This window comes from Mustela putorius, unplaced genomic scaffold (assembly GCF_011764305.1).
Source record: "Mustela putorius furo isolate JIRA1106 unplaced genomic scaffold, ASM1176430v1.1 tig00000596_pilon_pilon_pilon, whole genome shotgun sequence".
Lineage (NCBI taxonomy): Eukaryota > Metazoa > Chordata > Mammalia > Carnivora > Mustelidae > Mustela > Mustela putorius.
The window spans coordinates 9,620,013-9,635,070 of NW_025421428.1; the positions used below are offsets into that span (position 1 = coordinate 9,620,013).

General features: G+C 56.1%; 1 protein-coding gene across 1 annotated transcript; it reads right to left on the reverse strand.

Moving 5' to 3' along the window:
- Positions 1 to 7,050: 7,050 nt before the first annotated feature.
- Positions 7,051 to 12,085, reverse strand: PTGES2 (prostaglandin E synthase 2). The gene is made up of 7 exons (XM_004757232.3): positions 11,776 to 12,085; positions 10,427 to 10,624; positions 9,678 to 9,736; positions 9,186 to 9,335; positions 8,719 to 8,919; positions 8,255 to 8,372; positions 7,051 to 7,610 (listed from the first exon to the last, which is right to left on the reverse strand). Exons 1-7 carry the CDS (start codon positions 12,043 to 12,045, stop codon positions 7,488 to 7,490), a joined length of 1,119 nt encoding a protein of 372 aa, XP_004757289.1. The 5' UTR covers positions 12,046 to 12,085; the 3' UTR covers positions 7,051 to 7,487.
- Between the last annotated feature and the right edge of the window lie 2,973 nt (positions 12,086 to 15,058).

A 15,058-nucleotide genomic window follows, 5' to 3' on the forward strand; every position in this document is an offset into this window, starting at 1 on the left:
GGGGGAGATGGAGCAGGGCGAGCCAAGCAGAAGGCAGGGAAGGGCTCAGCCCGAGAAGGGCTCAGCCTGAGGTCACTGGCTTTGTAGATGGGAGGACTGTGGGTGGCCCCTAGAAGCTGGAAGAGATGAATGGATTCTCTACCGAGAGTCTCCAGGAGGAACACAGTGCTGCTGACATCTTGATTTTAGCCTAGTAAGATGCACGTGAGGCGTCCAACCTCCAGAATTATAAGGTAGTAATTTCATATTGGTTAGGTCACGACGTCTGTGATTTCATACCTGGTTAGCTCCGCGATTCCTTCACCTTGGCTGAGAGGAGCCTCTGCCCCAGTTGGGGTTGGCGGCTAGCTAGCACTTTGCAGGGCAGGAGCTCCTCTCAGGCACTCAGTCAGATCTTTGCAGATGGTGTCCAGCCTCCTGTGAGGTTGGGGCCGGGGGAGCCGGGTGCAGTCTGGGGAACGGGGGATGTGAGAGCTGCAGAAAGCCTGGCTGACTTTCTGTGGATAGACGCTGGGACCCTGGAAGTCCCTGCCCCAGCGCAGCTGAGGTGTGACCTTGGGCAACTCACACCACCTCTCTGAGCCTGGTTGTCCATTAGACGAAGAAAAGAAGACTTGGCTGGGAGCACTGTTAGTGGGAATGAAGGGCACCTGGCCGGTTCGGGTGACAGAGCCTAGGACTCTGGATCTTGGGGTAGTGAGTTCATTGGGTGTAAAGATCACTTAAAAATAAAATCTTTGGGGCACCTGGGTGGCTCAGTGGGTTAAAGCCTTTGCCTTCAGCTCAGGTCATGATCCGGGGGTCCTGGAATCGAGCCCCGCATCGGGCTCTCTGCTGTGCGGGGAGCCTGCTTCCCGCCCTCTCTCTCTGCCTGCCTCTCTGCGTACTTGTGATCTCTGTCAAATAAATAAATAAAATCTTTTTTTTAAATCTTTTTTTTTTAAAGATTATTTATTTATTTATTTATTTGACAGAGAGAGATGACAAGCAGGCAGAGAGGCAGGCAGAGAGAGGGGAGGAAGCAGGCTCCCTGCTGAGCAGAGAGCCCGATGCGGGGCTCGATCCCAGGACCCTGGGATCATGACCTGAGCCAAAGGCAGCGGCTTAACCCACTGAGCCACCCAGGCGCCCCTAAATCTTTTTTTTATAAAGATTTTATTTATTTATTTGACAGAGAGAGAGACAGCAAACGGGGGAACACAAGCCAGGGGAGTGGGAGAGGGAGAAGCAGGCTTCCCACTGAGCAGGGTCCCAGGACCCTGGAATCATGACCTGAGCGAAGGCAGATGCTTAACGACTGAGCTACCTAGGCACCCCTTAAAAATAAAATCTTTAAAAGAAGAAGAATGTGGGGTGCCTGCGTGGCTCGGTCTGTTAAGCATCCAGTTCTTGATTTCAGCTCAGGTCATGGTCTCGGGGATGTGAGATCGAGCCCCGCATCGGGCTCTGAGCTCAGTGTGGGTCTGCTTGTCCCTCCCCCACTCCCATGTGCACACTCTCTCTCAAAAAAAAATGTGAGGCATAAATTATTTTTTAAAAAGTTGGAATGAAATACAACATTGTGTGTCCACTATACTAAAAAAAAATTTTTTTTTTAAAGATTTCATTCATCCATCTGACAGACAGAGATCACAAGCAGGCAGAGAGGCAGGCAGAGAGAGAGGGGGTGGGGGGGAAGCAGGCTTCCCGCGGAGCAGAGAGCCCGACGCCGGGCTCGATCCCAGGACCCTGAGATCATGACCCGAGCTGAAGGCAGCAGCCCAAACCACTGAGCCACCCAGGCGCCCCCACTATACTCAAATTTAAAAGATGGAAAGTTTGGGTGCCTGGGTGGCTCAGTGGGTTAAGCCTCTGCCTTCGGCTCAGGTCACAATCTCAGGGTTCTGGGATCGAGTCCCGCATCGGGCTCTCTGCTCAGCAGGGAGCCTGCTTCCCCTCTCTCTCTGCCTGCCTCTCTGCCTACTTGTGATCTCTCTCTCTCTGTGTCAAATAAATAAATAAAATCGTTTTAAAAAATAGTAAGTTTTTTAAAACGTCGAAATGAGACAGGAAATTAAAAGGACTGGTCCTTAAAAACCGGCTCTCCTTCCCCCAACCAGGCAGGATTGCGAACACACAGGAATTTCACTGTCAGTGCTTGTCATTCTAGCCTCCAGTTTGAGGAAGCTTGTGCAGCCGGGGTTCTCCAACCTGGGGTTTGGGGTGGGGGAGCCCTTTGTGCTGCACGATCTTTGTGTCTCTTTCTTTGTGTCTCTTTCCTGAAGCTAGGCCCTTCCATTTCTAATCCTGAGGCCACCGGCTGGGGCACTGCACACACGAAACTTAGCTTAGCCCTCAGAAGATGAAGGATGGGTTCCTGCCACTGTGACCCCATTTTTCAAGTGAGGAAACTGAGGTGGGGGGCGGGGGAAGTGACTTGCCCAGGGCCTCACCGTGAGTAGGTGTGGGGCCCTGAAATGCAGACCAGCAGACATCTGGGCTTTGTTGGTGTCGCCCACCAGGAGGCCCAGGAGACAGGGACCAGGCTTCCACCCACCCGTCAGGACTTTCACCTGGGAGTAGGAGCTTTTTGCCTTGCCCCGGGCAGGTGGCACCTGGTGCCTGGCTACTCTCCTGGGCCGGGAGGCCACAGAGAGCCTGGGAAGCATTGGGCTGGCCTGTGCTTGAATCCTGGCATCTGGCTGTGTGATTCTGGGCAAATCTGCCTCTCGGAGCCTCCTCAAGACGGGCACAGTACCTTCCTGACGGACTTAGCAGGGAAGGCACTTGTCTGGGTTCATACAAAGGCTAAGTAAATGTTGAACTGAGATTCAAACCAGCTTTGTTGACTCTGAAGCCATGTTCTCAACCTTGGCTCCCAGCTGCCCCCTAGGGCCTCCCTCCGCCCCGGCCACCGGTCCTGATCTCACTGGTCTGAGCAGATTGGAATGTAGGGGAAGGGAATGGGGAGCCCCTGTGTGTGGGGCCCAAAGGCCTAGCCGTGAACCTTGGTCCCTGCCCTCCATGCTGACGAGGAAACTGAAGCAAACCAGCAAGGACCGGTCACACCAGCTACAAGGACTGGCCAGGGCCAGCTACAATGGGGTAGGCCAGGCAAGAAGCCAGGATCAGTAAACTGAGGACAGAGAGGACCAGAGGCCTATCCCCTGAGGGCGTGGGACAGACCTGGGCCACCTGCTGGCAGTTTCCTGGAACAGCTGGCCGGGGCAGCCACCAGCCATCTCTTTTGGCCATTGGCTGTGGCCAATCCACAGGGCCCTTTATCTCCCGGCAGCAGTTGTGGATGCTGAGGAGAGAGGGATCTGGCCCCGCCCTCACTGGCCAGGGTGGGGCACCCCCTCTGTACCAAAGAGCCCAGCCCCACCCCTCAATTTCCAGAGGAGGAAACTGACAGAACAAGGGACTCACCAGAAGTCACTAGACCCCCTATCTCGGATTCTCTTTCATCAGAGGTCACTAGACCCCTGGCTTCAGTCATGTGTGTTGGTGTCCTATGACTGCTGTCCCACAAACGTGGTATCTTTTTTTTTTTATTTGAGAGAGAGACAGAATGAGAGAGAGAGAAAGCATGAGAAGAGAGAGGTCAGTGGGAGAAGCAGACTCCCTACTGAGCAGGGAGCCCCATGTGGGACTGGATCCTAGGACTCCAGGATCATGACCTTCGTGGAAGGCAGCTGCTTAACCAACTGAGCCACCCAGGCACCCACAAACGTGGTATCTTAAGACATAACTATTCCCTTCCAGTGCTAGAGGCTGGAGGTCTGAATTCAGTTTCATTGAGCTGAGATCAAGGTGTCCTCTGGGCTGGTTCCTTCCAGAGGCCCCTGAGGAGAGGCCATCTCCTTGCCCCTCTGGGTTCTGGAGGCATCAGTATTTCTGGGACCTTTCTCGAACCTCCCAGGCCCTGCTTCTCATCTTCTCATCTGGAATCATCTCTCCCTCTTACAAGGGATTGTGATTATGTTGGGCTTTTTAATTTTATTTTATTTATTTACAGGTACCTGGGTGGCTCAGTCATTAAGCGTCTGCCTTTGGCTCAGGTCATGATCCCAGGGTCCTGGGACCGAGCCCCATATCCGGCTCCCTGCTCAGCAGGAAGCCTGCTTCTCCCTCTCCCACTTCTCTCTCACTGTGTCTCTTTCCATCAAATAAATAAATAAAATCCCTAAAAAAATATTTTATTTATTTATTTGAGAGACAGAGCATGAGCAGGGGGAGAGAGAGAAGCAGGCTCCCTACTGAGCAGGGAATCCAACGTGGGGCTCAGTCCCAGAACCCTAGGATCATGACCTGAGCCCAAGGCAGACGCTCAGCCAACTGAGCCACCCAGACATCCCACACAATCTAAATTTTTACTTAAAAAAAGGGAAAACTTACCTAGAGAGAGGGAGGAGCAATAAGACACTGTTAAGACAGTGGATACCAAGCATGCCTGGGTGGCTCAGTCGGTTGGGCATCTGCCTTTGGCTTGGGTCATGATTCCAGGGTCCTGGGATCGAGTCCCAGATCAGGCTCCCTGCTTAGTGGAGAGCTTGCTTCTCCCTCTCTGCCCCTGCTTGTATTCTTTCTCTCTGTCAAATAAATAAAACAAACATTTTTTTTAAAAATACATATATGCACTATAATATGCATAAAAAAGAATCTGCAAGGCTGTACTCCAAAAACCTTTAAGTGATCGTATCTCTAGGTTGGTGAGGTTGTAAATAATTGGCATCATCTTTTTGCTTATCTGAAAGTTTTATTCATGTACAATAAATAATTATTGGCATAATCAAAGTGAAGCTTTAAAATTTAACAATCTAACAAACAGAAAAAAGCAAACCAGAATCTTCCCAATTCTTGAAGCCCCAGCTTTGTCTTGCCCTCCCCAGGGAGACCTCCCTGACTCCCAGGGCAGAAGAAGACTCTCGCTGTTCTCACAACTGCTGTCTTCTTGCTGCTTGGAGCTCTTGACCATGAGCTCTGGGATCCTCTTTGGGAACAGAGCAGGAAGTGTGTGTGAGGACAGCAGACCCCACCAGCTGCCTAAGATACCCAACACATGTCAACCGTGCACATCGACTCTGTGCATCTTTCCATCACTGACCACACAACCCACTAAGGTTATCTGACTTCCAAGAGCTTGCCCAGGGATGAGCAAAGATAGGGATTGCCCAAGGTCACAGAAGGTATGGGCATGGTTCTCACCTCCCGCCTTCCACTGTCATCAAGGCCACAGGCACATGCCCTGATCTGAGAATGACCAAAAATGGGGCAGAGGTTCTTGCCTTTAAGCCTAGAGGTGTGGCTTTTCCTGCCTGCCCATTTTTGGACCCTTACCTGCTAAACCCATTTTACTGATGGGCAATTAGAGTCCCTAAAGATTGTCCAGACAAGCTGCAATACTGAAGTTGGTCACAAGGTGGCAACATGAGGCCTTGTTTAGCGGTCCCTACTGCCCTCTCGTGGTTATGGGAAAATACACCCAGGGGCTGGCCCAGCAACATTTGGGGAAACTGAGGCAGGGTTGTCTCCTGGGATGGAGGAGGGGGAAGCACACTCAGTCGGTGTCCCATGGTGGCCTTGGGTTGACTAGCCATTCTCCAGCCCCAGACCTGGGAGCAGCCGGTCTAGCTAGCACAGTTCTTGGGCTTTTCATCACAGTGACCGTTCAGTGGAGGAGGGTGAGGAGGGTGCGGCTGGGTGCCTTTCTGCCTCCAACAGCCCAAGAGAAAAAGCCCCAGTCAGGAGTCAGGTCCCTGTCCCCTGGCATGGCTCAGCCACCAACAGTTCTTCCTCTGCAAAATGCAGAGACAGAAGAAAACCTCAGCCGGTGAACACAGGGAGACGGTAGGTGGCTGGGAGCTGGGGCCTGGCTGCACCTGGACCTCCTTAGCCAGAACAGGCCTCAGCAGGGAAGGCCAGAGGCTGAGAGCCACAGTCGCTGGGCTGGGCAGAAGGAGCCTCGTGTTTGGAAGTGGTGGTCTTGGTTTCTCCTGCCCTCAGGTCTTAAGTCCTGAAAGGCTTTTGCTCCAGGGGCCTGGAGCGGCCTGTGGCCCAGTTCCTATCCTGCTGAGGGAGGCTGTGGGACCAGGACTTGAGGCCTGATTCAGGGGGACTGCAATCTGGACATGCTGGTGCTCCCCCTGGCCAGGCCACTGGGCTGTGGCTCATCCATGCGTCTCAGGAGGAATGAGACGGCGCAGACAGAAGCCGGTGATGGGAATGAGAACAAGCAGGCAGCGGGCTGGCTCTACGGGAGAAACTGAGGCCGCTGCTTCCAAATGTGAGGCCGTCGGCCTCCAGAGTGCTCACCAGGCCTCTACCTTATTTGAATGTTTGCCATCACAGGAGCATGAATTATTTTTATGTCTTAAAAAAAAAATGAAGTAATATTTTAAGACTCTCGAGAGGTCTGGGGGAATGGGAGAGCCCGGCGAGGAGAGTTCAGCCCACTGGCCACCGGCTGGGCCTCTGGAGGCCATCTAAGGCAGCCAGGGGAATGGGGACCCCCGACGCTGGGTGCTCGGCTCGGGAGAGCTCCACTCATAGCCGCCGCCTCGCTCCCAGAGCTGGCTTTTCCCTGTTCCAGAGTCTCCATCCCCAGGCCTGGGACTGAAGCCCAAATGGCCACCTGCTTCCCAGGTTCCGAGGTTCTGGGAACCCTGCTCCCCCGGCCCAGGAGCAGGACTGGAGCCAGTCCAGCCCCTGCTCTGAGCTGGGCGTCCTTCTCCGTACTTGACCCGCATCTCACGCTCAAACCCTCACGCTCTCCCCTTGAGGTAGAGGCTATCATTATGCCCATCTCGCGGAGGAGGATGCAGAGGCTCAGAGAGGGGCACAAGTGGGCCTGCGTCCTGGGATATCTCGGGCTTCCCGGCTGCTTATCCTGTGGGGGTGTCCCAGGGTCCCTGTGACACAAAGCCTGCCAAGTCCTTCGCCCCAGGTCCGACACCCAGTTAGCACCGGACAAACTAGTTACCACCAGGGTGGGGCGGGGGCCTCAGTCTGAAGCCTTGCTCACCAGCAGTCCCGCACGGCACCCTCCACGCCCTACCACAGCACCACGAATGGAGCAGCAAACCTTTTCTTTATTGCGAACGTGACACACAATCCCAGGGGCACCTGGGAAGAGCCGGGACCAGGAGGAGCCAGAGATGAAATCCTTTGTAAACCAGACTATTCCTCCTTCCCCTGTCCAGGGCAGAAGCCTGAGCCGATTGCCACCCCAAGGTGCGGACATAGCAGGGCACAGAAAGTCCCAGAGAAGGGCAGGCTTCTGGGCCCCTCAGGGGACTGTGGGCAGATACCAAGGCTGGCTTTTGTCCCCCATCGTCCCAGGGCTGCAGCAGGTGCTCTGTGCTAGAAGCCAGGGAGCTGGGGGGTGGGGGGGAGGCACGAATATCCCATCCCCCACCCACCGCACAGCATCAGTTGCTGACCCAGTGGTCCTGGTCCCCGGCAGCCAGCGTCTTCTGCTGTGTCTCACCACTCCAGGGACACTCAGGTCACTGGGGGGCCTCAGCAATGGCTTTCTCCATCCGCAGGTACCAGGGCTTGATGCGGGTGTGACACATCAGGTCGTCGAAAGCCTCCAGGCCCTCCATCACGCGCAGCACACCATACACTGCCTGGGGGAGGCGACAGAGGGACATCCACATCTGCCCTCCACCAGCTGTGCGCCCTGGGGCCTGTCACCTCCCCTCTCTGAGAGGGCTCACTAAACCGCCAATTTTGCACATGGTGCTCGGAGTGAAATGTGGGGGATTTCTGTAGGTTTTGTCTGCCCTGCATCCACTCCCCCTATCTGGGCAACAAACCCCACCTCTAGAATTTCCTTTGGGAAAATGTCCTGCCCCACTCTCGGGTCCTAAAATCTGAGGAGAGAGGACCCCACCATCCAGCTCTAAGACCCAGATCTGGCAATCAACATATTCCATCCCAGCTCGAAGGACTGCTTCGGGGCTTGGCACTCAAGCCAGGCCAACAAGACACTGTCCCAGGACTTCTGGTGGGTGCAAGCAGCTCCAAGGAGTTGAGATGCAAGAGGTGAGGCCCAGCCCTGGTAATACCACTTGGGTCCCTGGATCCAGCTGGGCCTAAAGCCAGCCCCTCCCCTGAACCTGTCAGTGATGTGAAGCAAGACAGTTCCTTGGATGGAGCCAGGTGCCTCCAGAGCAGGAGAGCTGTGAGACTAGGTATTGCCTCCAGATGGGCTTCCTCTGCCCAGATAGGCCCCTCTCGTCTGGGCATCCCCTGCCACCACCAGACTCACCAGATCAGCCAGGTTTGGCTTCTGGCCCCCCATGAAGGGCCGGTCTTTGCCCACGGCTGCCACCCACTTGTTGGCAGCCTCATAGAGGTCCTCACGAACATCATCTTGAAGGTGGTGCCTAGTGAGGAAGGGAAGTCCATCAGGGAAACTCCAACCCTTGGCCCAGGTGGGGAAAACGGGAAGGCTAGGGGCCGGGGCCACCCCCCTAAGGGGCATCACACCTGCAAAAATCAGTTCTCATCCGCCCCAGTCAGGGAGGCCATGACCCAAGGAGGACCCAAGAGACCCAACCCCAGAGAAAGCAACAGAAGGAGGCACAGAGCAGACCCCCAGGCCGGTCTGCTTCCCCTGGGGAGGCGGAGGCAATTGGGAGTTCTGGCTGAGGGTCCCGGCGTGGCATAGACCAGGGGCTCGGGGACAGCAGGCCCCCCCAGGCACACATGCGCACCCGTGAGCCCCATCACCTGCTCTTGAGCCGCTTGCTGATGAGGTACATGGCCGCCGCACCCATGTACTTGGCCACAGCACCCTCCACTGCCCCGAACTTGCCCTCCCTGACGATGTAGTCGAAAGAGGCCAGGGCCTCGGCAGGAGTGCGGTACACGTTGGGGGAGATCAGGTGCACCAGCCAGTCATCCGCCCACTGCCGCCACTTCATCTCCTCCCTGTGGGCAAGACGGGGCGGACAGAGGGCAGGCCGGGTGGGCTGCTGAAGCCGGGGCCTGGGAGGCGTGGGAGCAGGTGCACTGTCTAGATCGAGCAGCGTATGGATGGGAAGCCGAGGCCGGAGCAGGATTTCCAGAAGGAGACTTAGCCCTGGCCATGGCCGCAGCCCTCCTGGCCTCCCACCCTGCTCCCCCATCTCAGTGTCTCACTCAGCCTGTCCCCCCTCGTCCCCACCTCCAGAAGACCCCGCCCCCGCCTCACTTACGTCCTGGCCTCCTTCCCACCGTACATGCGCTGGGCCTCCTTCTCATCCAGCATGAGCCAATACTTGTTACAGAATTCCGTCACCTCCTTCCCCTGGTCGTTCACAGCCTTCATGGGTGGATAGTAGGTGATGATGTCTTCCAGGGGCTGCCTTTGGGAAACAGCCAGAGTCTCATCCCAACCAGTTCTTCCTCTCAGAGGCCGGGTCATTGTCTGCTCAGCGTGGAGATCTACCCCAACCTGAGCCGGTGCCGAAGGGGAACCTGGACCAACCCCCCAAAGCTTTCGGCCCTCTTCTGGGAGCCAGAGGGGGTCCTGCAGCAAGAGGGCCTTGGGGCAAATAAAGGAGCATCTCCCTGATGTGCAGAGCTGGGGGGGGATGGCTCAGAGTAGAATGCCTACCCTGCTCCCCTGGAGGAACCCGGGTGAGGCCTCCTGGGAGATAAAATGGACGAAATGCAACGCCAGCCCAGGCCTCTGAGGGGCTCCTTACCCCGACACCAGGTAGGTCTTGAGAGCGCTGATGATGACAGAGGAATCATTCAGTTGTTGCTGGAGGATGAGAGGTTAAGTTGGGGGAGTGGGTCCTGGAGCCACCAGCAGGGTCACCAGGGCTCTTTTAAAATAAACACGCAGGCATTCCAGGAAACTGGTCCAGGAGAACCCGGAATTGTTTGTCCAACCCTGGGGGTTCATCCCCAAAATCAATGCCCATGGAGCTTTCCCCGCCCCACAGGACATAGTCCCCTCCCCACCCTGCCCACCGCTGCCCAGGCCCATCCTGAGTAAGAGAGGCCCAAGTGTGGCTAATAGGAAGGAGGGTGTGGCGAGGACCGAAAGTCTGGGCCCTGACCACTCACCCGCCTGGCCTCCCACGCGCTGCGGGGCAGGATGGGCTCTAGAAGCTATAAGCTAGGAGCCAAGCACTGGCCAAGCATTTCCTGCCACCTGAGAGTATGGCCTTCTGTTGATTAATGAAGAAGCAAGCCCAGAGAGGCTAAGTGACCTGCCCCAAGTCATGTAACCAGAGAGTGGCAGAGCCCCACCTTGAGCCCGGAGCACCCTGATTTCAGAGCTCACACAGTTGAGCTCTGGAACACTCCGCCTCCCTTGGGCCCAGCTGGTTCATAACCCACAGCAAGGTCCAAAGAGACCACACTGTTCCAGAGTTGCAGAGCAGGGCCTGCCTAGGGGGTACTCCAGGACAACGCAGGCTGTGGGGGGCTGCTCCCTGAGGCTCACCAAACTCTCTCCTTCCTGGGCCAGCAGGATGGGCACCTTCCTGTAGGAAGAGAACTTGATCTCGGCCCTGCGCACGGGGTTCACTTCTACCACCTGGTAGGGCAGGGCGTGGAAGTCGAGGAAGGCGCGGACCTTGCTGCAGAAGGGACACGTTTTGTACTGGTAGAGGGTCAGCTGCAGGCGGCTGGACAAGGAGAGCTGCAGGGGGAGCAAAGGGAGGGGCTTCTGAGGCCTGGTGCCCAAGCCCCACCTGCAAGCAAATTTCTCCCAAGGGAGACTTGTCGGAGGAGGCTGGGAACATCAGGAGGAATGGGGATAGGTGGCAGAGAGAAAGGGAGACACAGGGAGGTGGGGAGCAGACCCGGGCAGTGGACAGTCCATCCTCAAGCACCCATACAGCACCCTCCTCAGGCAGGAAGTACAGGTAGGATGAATCTTCTGGTCTCCGATCAATATCAGACAGACCCCTCTCCTCTCCCTCCTGGCCCAAGAGGACAGACATCACACACACACACACACACACACACACCTGCCGGCGCCAGGTGGGCTACCCAAGATGCAGAGCAATTGTTTCAACTTGGAGTGAGCACTCAAACTCCCTCAACCCAAGGGACCCTCTGGATGAAGGACTGGAGCCCAGCCTTTGCCAGAGTGGGATCAACCTCAAATCTCCAAGGATGGGGAGGGCCTGAATCTGCATGTTCAGCAGATGAATAAGCCCTAGGGACGCTCACTGCATATTAAAAGCCAGAGCAGCAGCCCCCTCCCTCACTGTTCAGATGGGACACTGAGGCTGGACCACATAGGGTGGGCAGAGAGATACAGAGAACTCCACTCTCTCCTACCATCCTGTTTCCCTGAGCCCAGGAAAGGGGCACTCGCACAGCCCAGCTAAGGGAACCTTCCTGCACCTCTCCATCTCAGGGCCTGGAATCTAAGGGTTATCGGTTCTCTAAAAATGCTGCAACTAATAAACAAATGCATAACCTTATGATCTGAAGATGGTGGGAGGGTTTGGGGAAAGTTTATTACTTTCCAAACGACAAAATGTTTAGAAAGTAATGAAGGAGGCTTGCTTTCCCTTTCCTGTAATCTCCAAATCTTTCCATTAAAAAGTCTAACAACACGTTAGAAAATGACTTTACGACGAAGACAACAATTCTAGTTGGCAGACAACAGTGGCGACCCCATTGCACAGATGAGGACGCTAAGTGCTCATATTTAAATCCGAGTCACTTGCCCAAGGTCACAAACGGACAGAAGAGGTGATACCTGACCCCGCCAGAAGTCCCCAAGTTCGGCGCAGACCGCAACACCCCTACCCGCGGTTCGGTGCGTCCCGGGCTTACCTGCGCCGCAGAGCGCTGGGCTCGGAGGTCCTGGGCGCGCAGGTGCCACCGCGCCGTGTGGTACAGCCCCAGGACGCCCCCCAGGGCCAGCGCCGCCGCCCCCAGCAGCCGCGGGCTGCCCTTGCGGGCTGTGGCCGCGGGGCCCGGGCCTCCCGCCGCTCCCGCGAAGCCAGCCCGACTCTGCGCGGGGAGTCCCGACGGAAGGCGACTACCCAGCCTCCAGGCCAAAGCGTGCCCGACCGGCCACAGCGCCCGTGCAGCCTGGGCCATGTTCTCTTCGCCGGCGCCGCGGGCGGGCGCGCAAAACGAAGACGGCCGGGAATCAGGCTTCCCTTAAAGGGGCGGGTCTCCATCATCGGAGGGTTGCTAGGGGTGACAGTGACGCCGAGCGGGGAAGAACAGCCCCGGAGGAACTGAGCGTGCATCCCGGGCGCCCGGTTTCCACGCACTCGTGAGAACCACAGAAACACACTCTGGGATGTTTGGGAGTCGCTAAATGCCCGGCTTCTGAACATGAGTTATAACCCTTCTCGGTGGTGACCCGGGGCCGAACGCAGGAACTCGTCGTGAGGACTTTGGGTCCCAGCGTCGTCCGGGACCTTCTACCTCATGTAAGAAATTGAATCCTGAAGGGTGTCACAAAAAGGGTCACAGCTCTGGGTCCAGGAGGTCCAGGAGGGCCGCGGAAACGCCAGACCACACCTGGTGCCCACGACTCGGGCTCTTTCTGCCCTCCCGCGCCGCTGCACCGTTTCTTCTGTGTCCCGAACCATAAAATTTTCCATACACACTAGGGGCCTTAGAGACCACGTGTCTCAGATTTCAACCAGGCGGAGGCGCTGGTTCGCTGACCAGCAGGTGACCAGCGGCAGGAATGGGCAGAGTGGAGCTGTCAGGCTGCCCCGCCCCTCTGCCGGGCTTGCTCGCCGTAGCTGAGGGCCCGGGTCCCCAGCACCTAGGCTTCGCGGCGGGCAGTCCCGGATGGCCCCTCCCGGAGGCCCGGAAAGGAGCTGGGCTCGGATAGTAGGCGGAGATCCAAAGACCGGTCAGGATGTGGGCAGGGAGGGGCGGAGTCCGACGACGGGGTGGGGCGGGGACAGAGCTGGGCTCGCGGTAGAGAGCGCGAGAGCTGGGCTGCCTTAGGGACAGAGCTCGGGGCCTGGTGGGCGGAGCCTGACGGGGCTGGGCGGGGCTTGAGTCGGGTGGATCCCGCGTTGCGGTGGCTTTCCTCCTCCAGGTTCCCCTCGGAGCGCGCCGCGGGCTCTCCGCAGCCTCCACTTTCCGCCCGACGCCAGTTGTCAGTGCGACGGTCGCCGCGGTCCACCGTCGCGCGGACATCGCAGCACCCGAGACCGCAAAGTCGGACCCTAACAGGGACCTGGGCATGCCGGTGGAGGCGGGCGCGGAAGGCAAGGACAACGGCTTCGGGGGAACAGGTGGCCCGGGGGATGGAAGGAGGGGGTGCTGCTGAAGCGACCTTTTCTTTTTCAGGGCTGCCCCCCTGGAAAGGGGAAGCGGGGCCGGGCTGGGGGCTCGGAACCCTCCCACCCCTCGCCCCCGGTAGTTTGCAGCTGCAGGTGACGGCCGGTGGTTCAGGGCGAGCACCTCCGAATGGATCCCTGGAAACCGCAACCGGCCCCGTTTTGCAGATGGGGAAACTGAGGCCGCTTCAAGATCACTCGCCCTTTTGGCATTTGCTCCAGCCACTTACTGCAGCCCCTGTGGAGACGGAGGCTCCTGAGGGGATGGGACGGGTGAACCGTCTTGGCTCAGCAGGAGGGCCTGTCTGGGTGGGCGAAGCCGCCCTGCCCAGTCAGCATCTCCAGCCACCTTTGCCGGTGTGACCCGGAGCCTTGGCGAATGCGACCTGCTTACAGAGTAGCCTGTTGCCTGCCCAGCACTGCGGGGGAGGGTGGGGAGTGTAGGGAGGGATGTGGACAGAGAACCATCAGCTGTTTTTCACCTTTTCCAGCCCGTTCCATATCTGTAAGATAAGACTAAAGATTAGTATCTCCTGCATTGCGACGTCAGGATTTAATGGGAAAATGAATGAATGGAGAGAAGCCGGAGGCTAGAGAGGCTTGTACCCTAGAGACTCATATTTTTTGCACACGGGGCACCTGCTCCACCTCTCCCAAATAGAGAATGGAAACCCAGTGACCAGCACCTCCACCAAAATACTTGGCAGAATTTTCCTTTGTTCCTCTTGGTCAAGATTAGGCAGGATGTTAGGGCAGGCTCACTGCCCTTGACCCTGACACTGCTGCTTTCTTCATGCATTTATTACAGCCCCCTGTTTCTGGATAGCATTGAGCAAAGAGCCCTGCCTGCTTAATGCCCAGGGGACCTCAGCGTTTGGCTTTGATATTCCTTTTCTATCTTTGTTTCTATTTTCTTAATTTCTGCTCTCCATGTTCTCGTTCTGGTGGCGTTTTTTTTTGTTTTTTTTGGTTTTTGTGGGTTTTTTTTGTTTTGTTTTGTTTTTGGTTATTTTGTTTTGTTTTGGGGGGTTTTTTTGCATTTATTTTATGGTTCCTTTTCTAAACCTTTACTCAGGACACTTCACTCATTCCTTTGCAGCCTTTCCCTGTGCTAAAGCACAGGCTTAAGACTACGCACGTGCCATGTTTGTTGTGACCCCAGCGAGGGATTCAAGCTCAGCTTCATGCTACATCTGGCTGACAGAGGGAGCACTCTTCAAAATGTCCAGGCTGCTGTTCAGCCAGGATTGCTTTTTTTCTTTTTTTTTTTTAAGACTTTATTTATTCATTTGAGAGAGAGGGAGAGCACAGAGGGAGAGTGAGAGGAAGAAGCAGACTTCTAATGAGCAGAGAACCCAACGTGGGACTGGATCCCAGGACGATCCCAGGACCCCAGGATGTTGAGATCACGACCTGAGCCATCCAGGCACCCCACAAGATTGCTTTGTTTCTTTTTTACTACTTTTTAAAAATGTCTTAATGGTTAATATACTAATGTCTGATTTTCAAAGTGTATAAATTAAATGTGTACATTAGGGGCACCTGGGTGGCTCAGTGGGTTGGGCCTCTGCCTTTGGCTCGGGTGGTGATCTCGGGGTCCTGAGATCAAGCCCCACACGGGGCTCTCTGCTTGGCGGGGAGCCTGCTTCCCCTTCTCTCTCTGCCTGCTTCTCTGCCTCCTTGTGTATCTCTCTCTGTCAAATAAATAAAATCTTTAAAAAAGTAAAAGTAAAAATAAATAAATGTGTACATTACTCTTCAAAAGCAAACAAAACAAATCTTGATATAGCCCAGATTTTTTC

Excerpts from the sequence above, each read along its gene's own strand:
- PTGES2 (XM_004757232.3), bottom strand. The coding sequence starts at position 12,045 with ATGGCCCAGGCTGCACGGGCGCTGTGGCCGGTCGGGCACGCTTTGGCC. Across the intron at positions 8,920-9,185 it reads GGTGGGAAGGAGGCCAGGAC|GGAGGAGATGAAGTGGCGGC; the intron begins GTAAGTGAGGCG and ends TCTTGCCCACAG. Across the intron at positions 7,611-8,254 it reads AGCCAAACCTGGCTGATCTG|GCAGTGTATGGTGTGCTGCG; the intron begins GTGAGTCTGGTG and ends CGCCTCCCCCAG.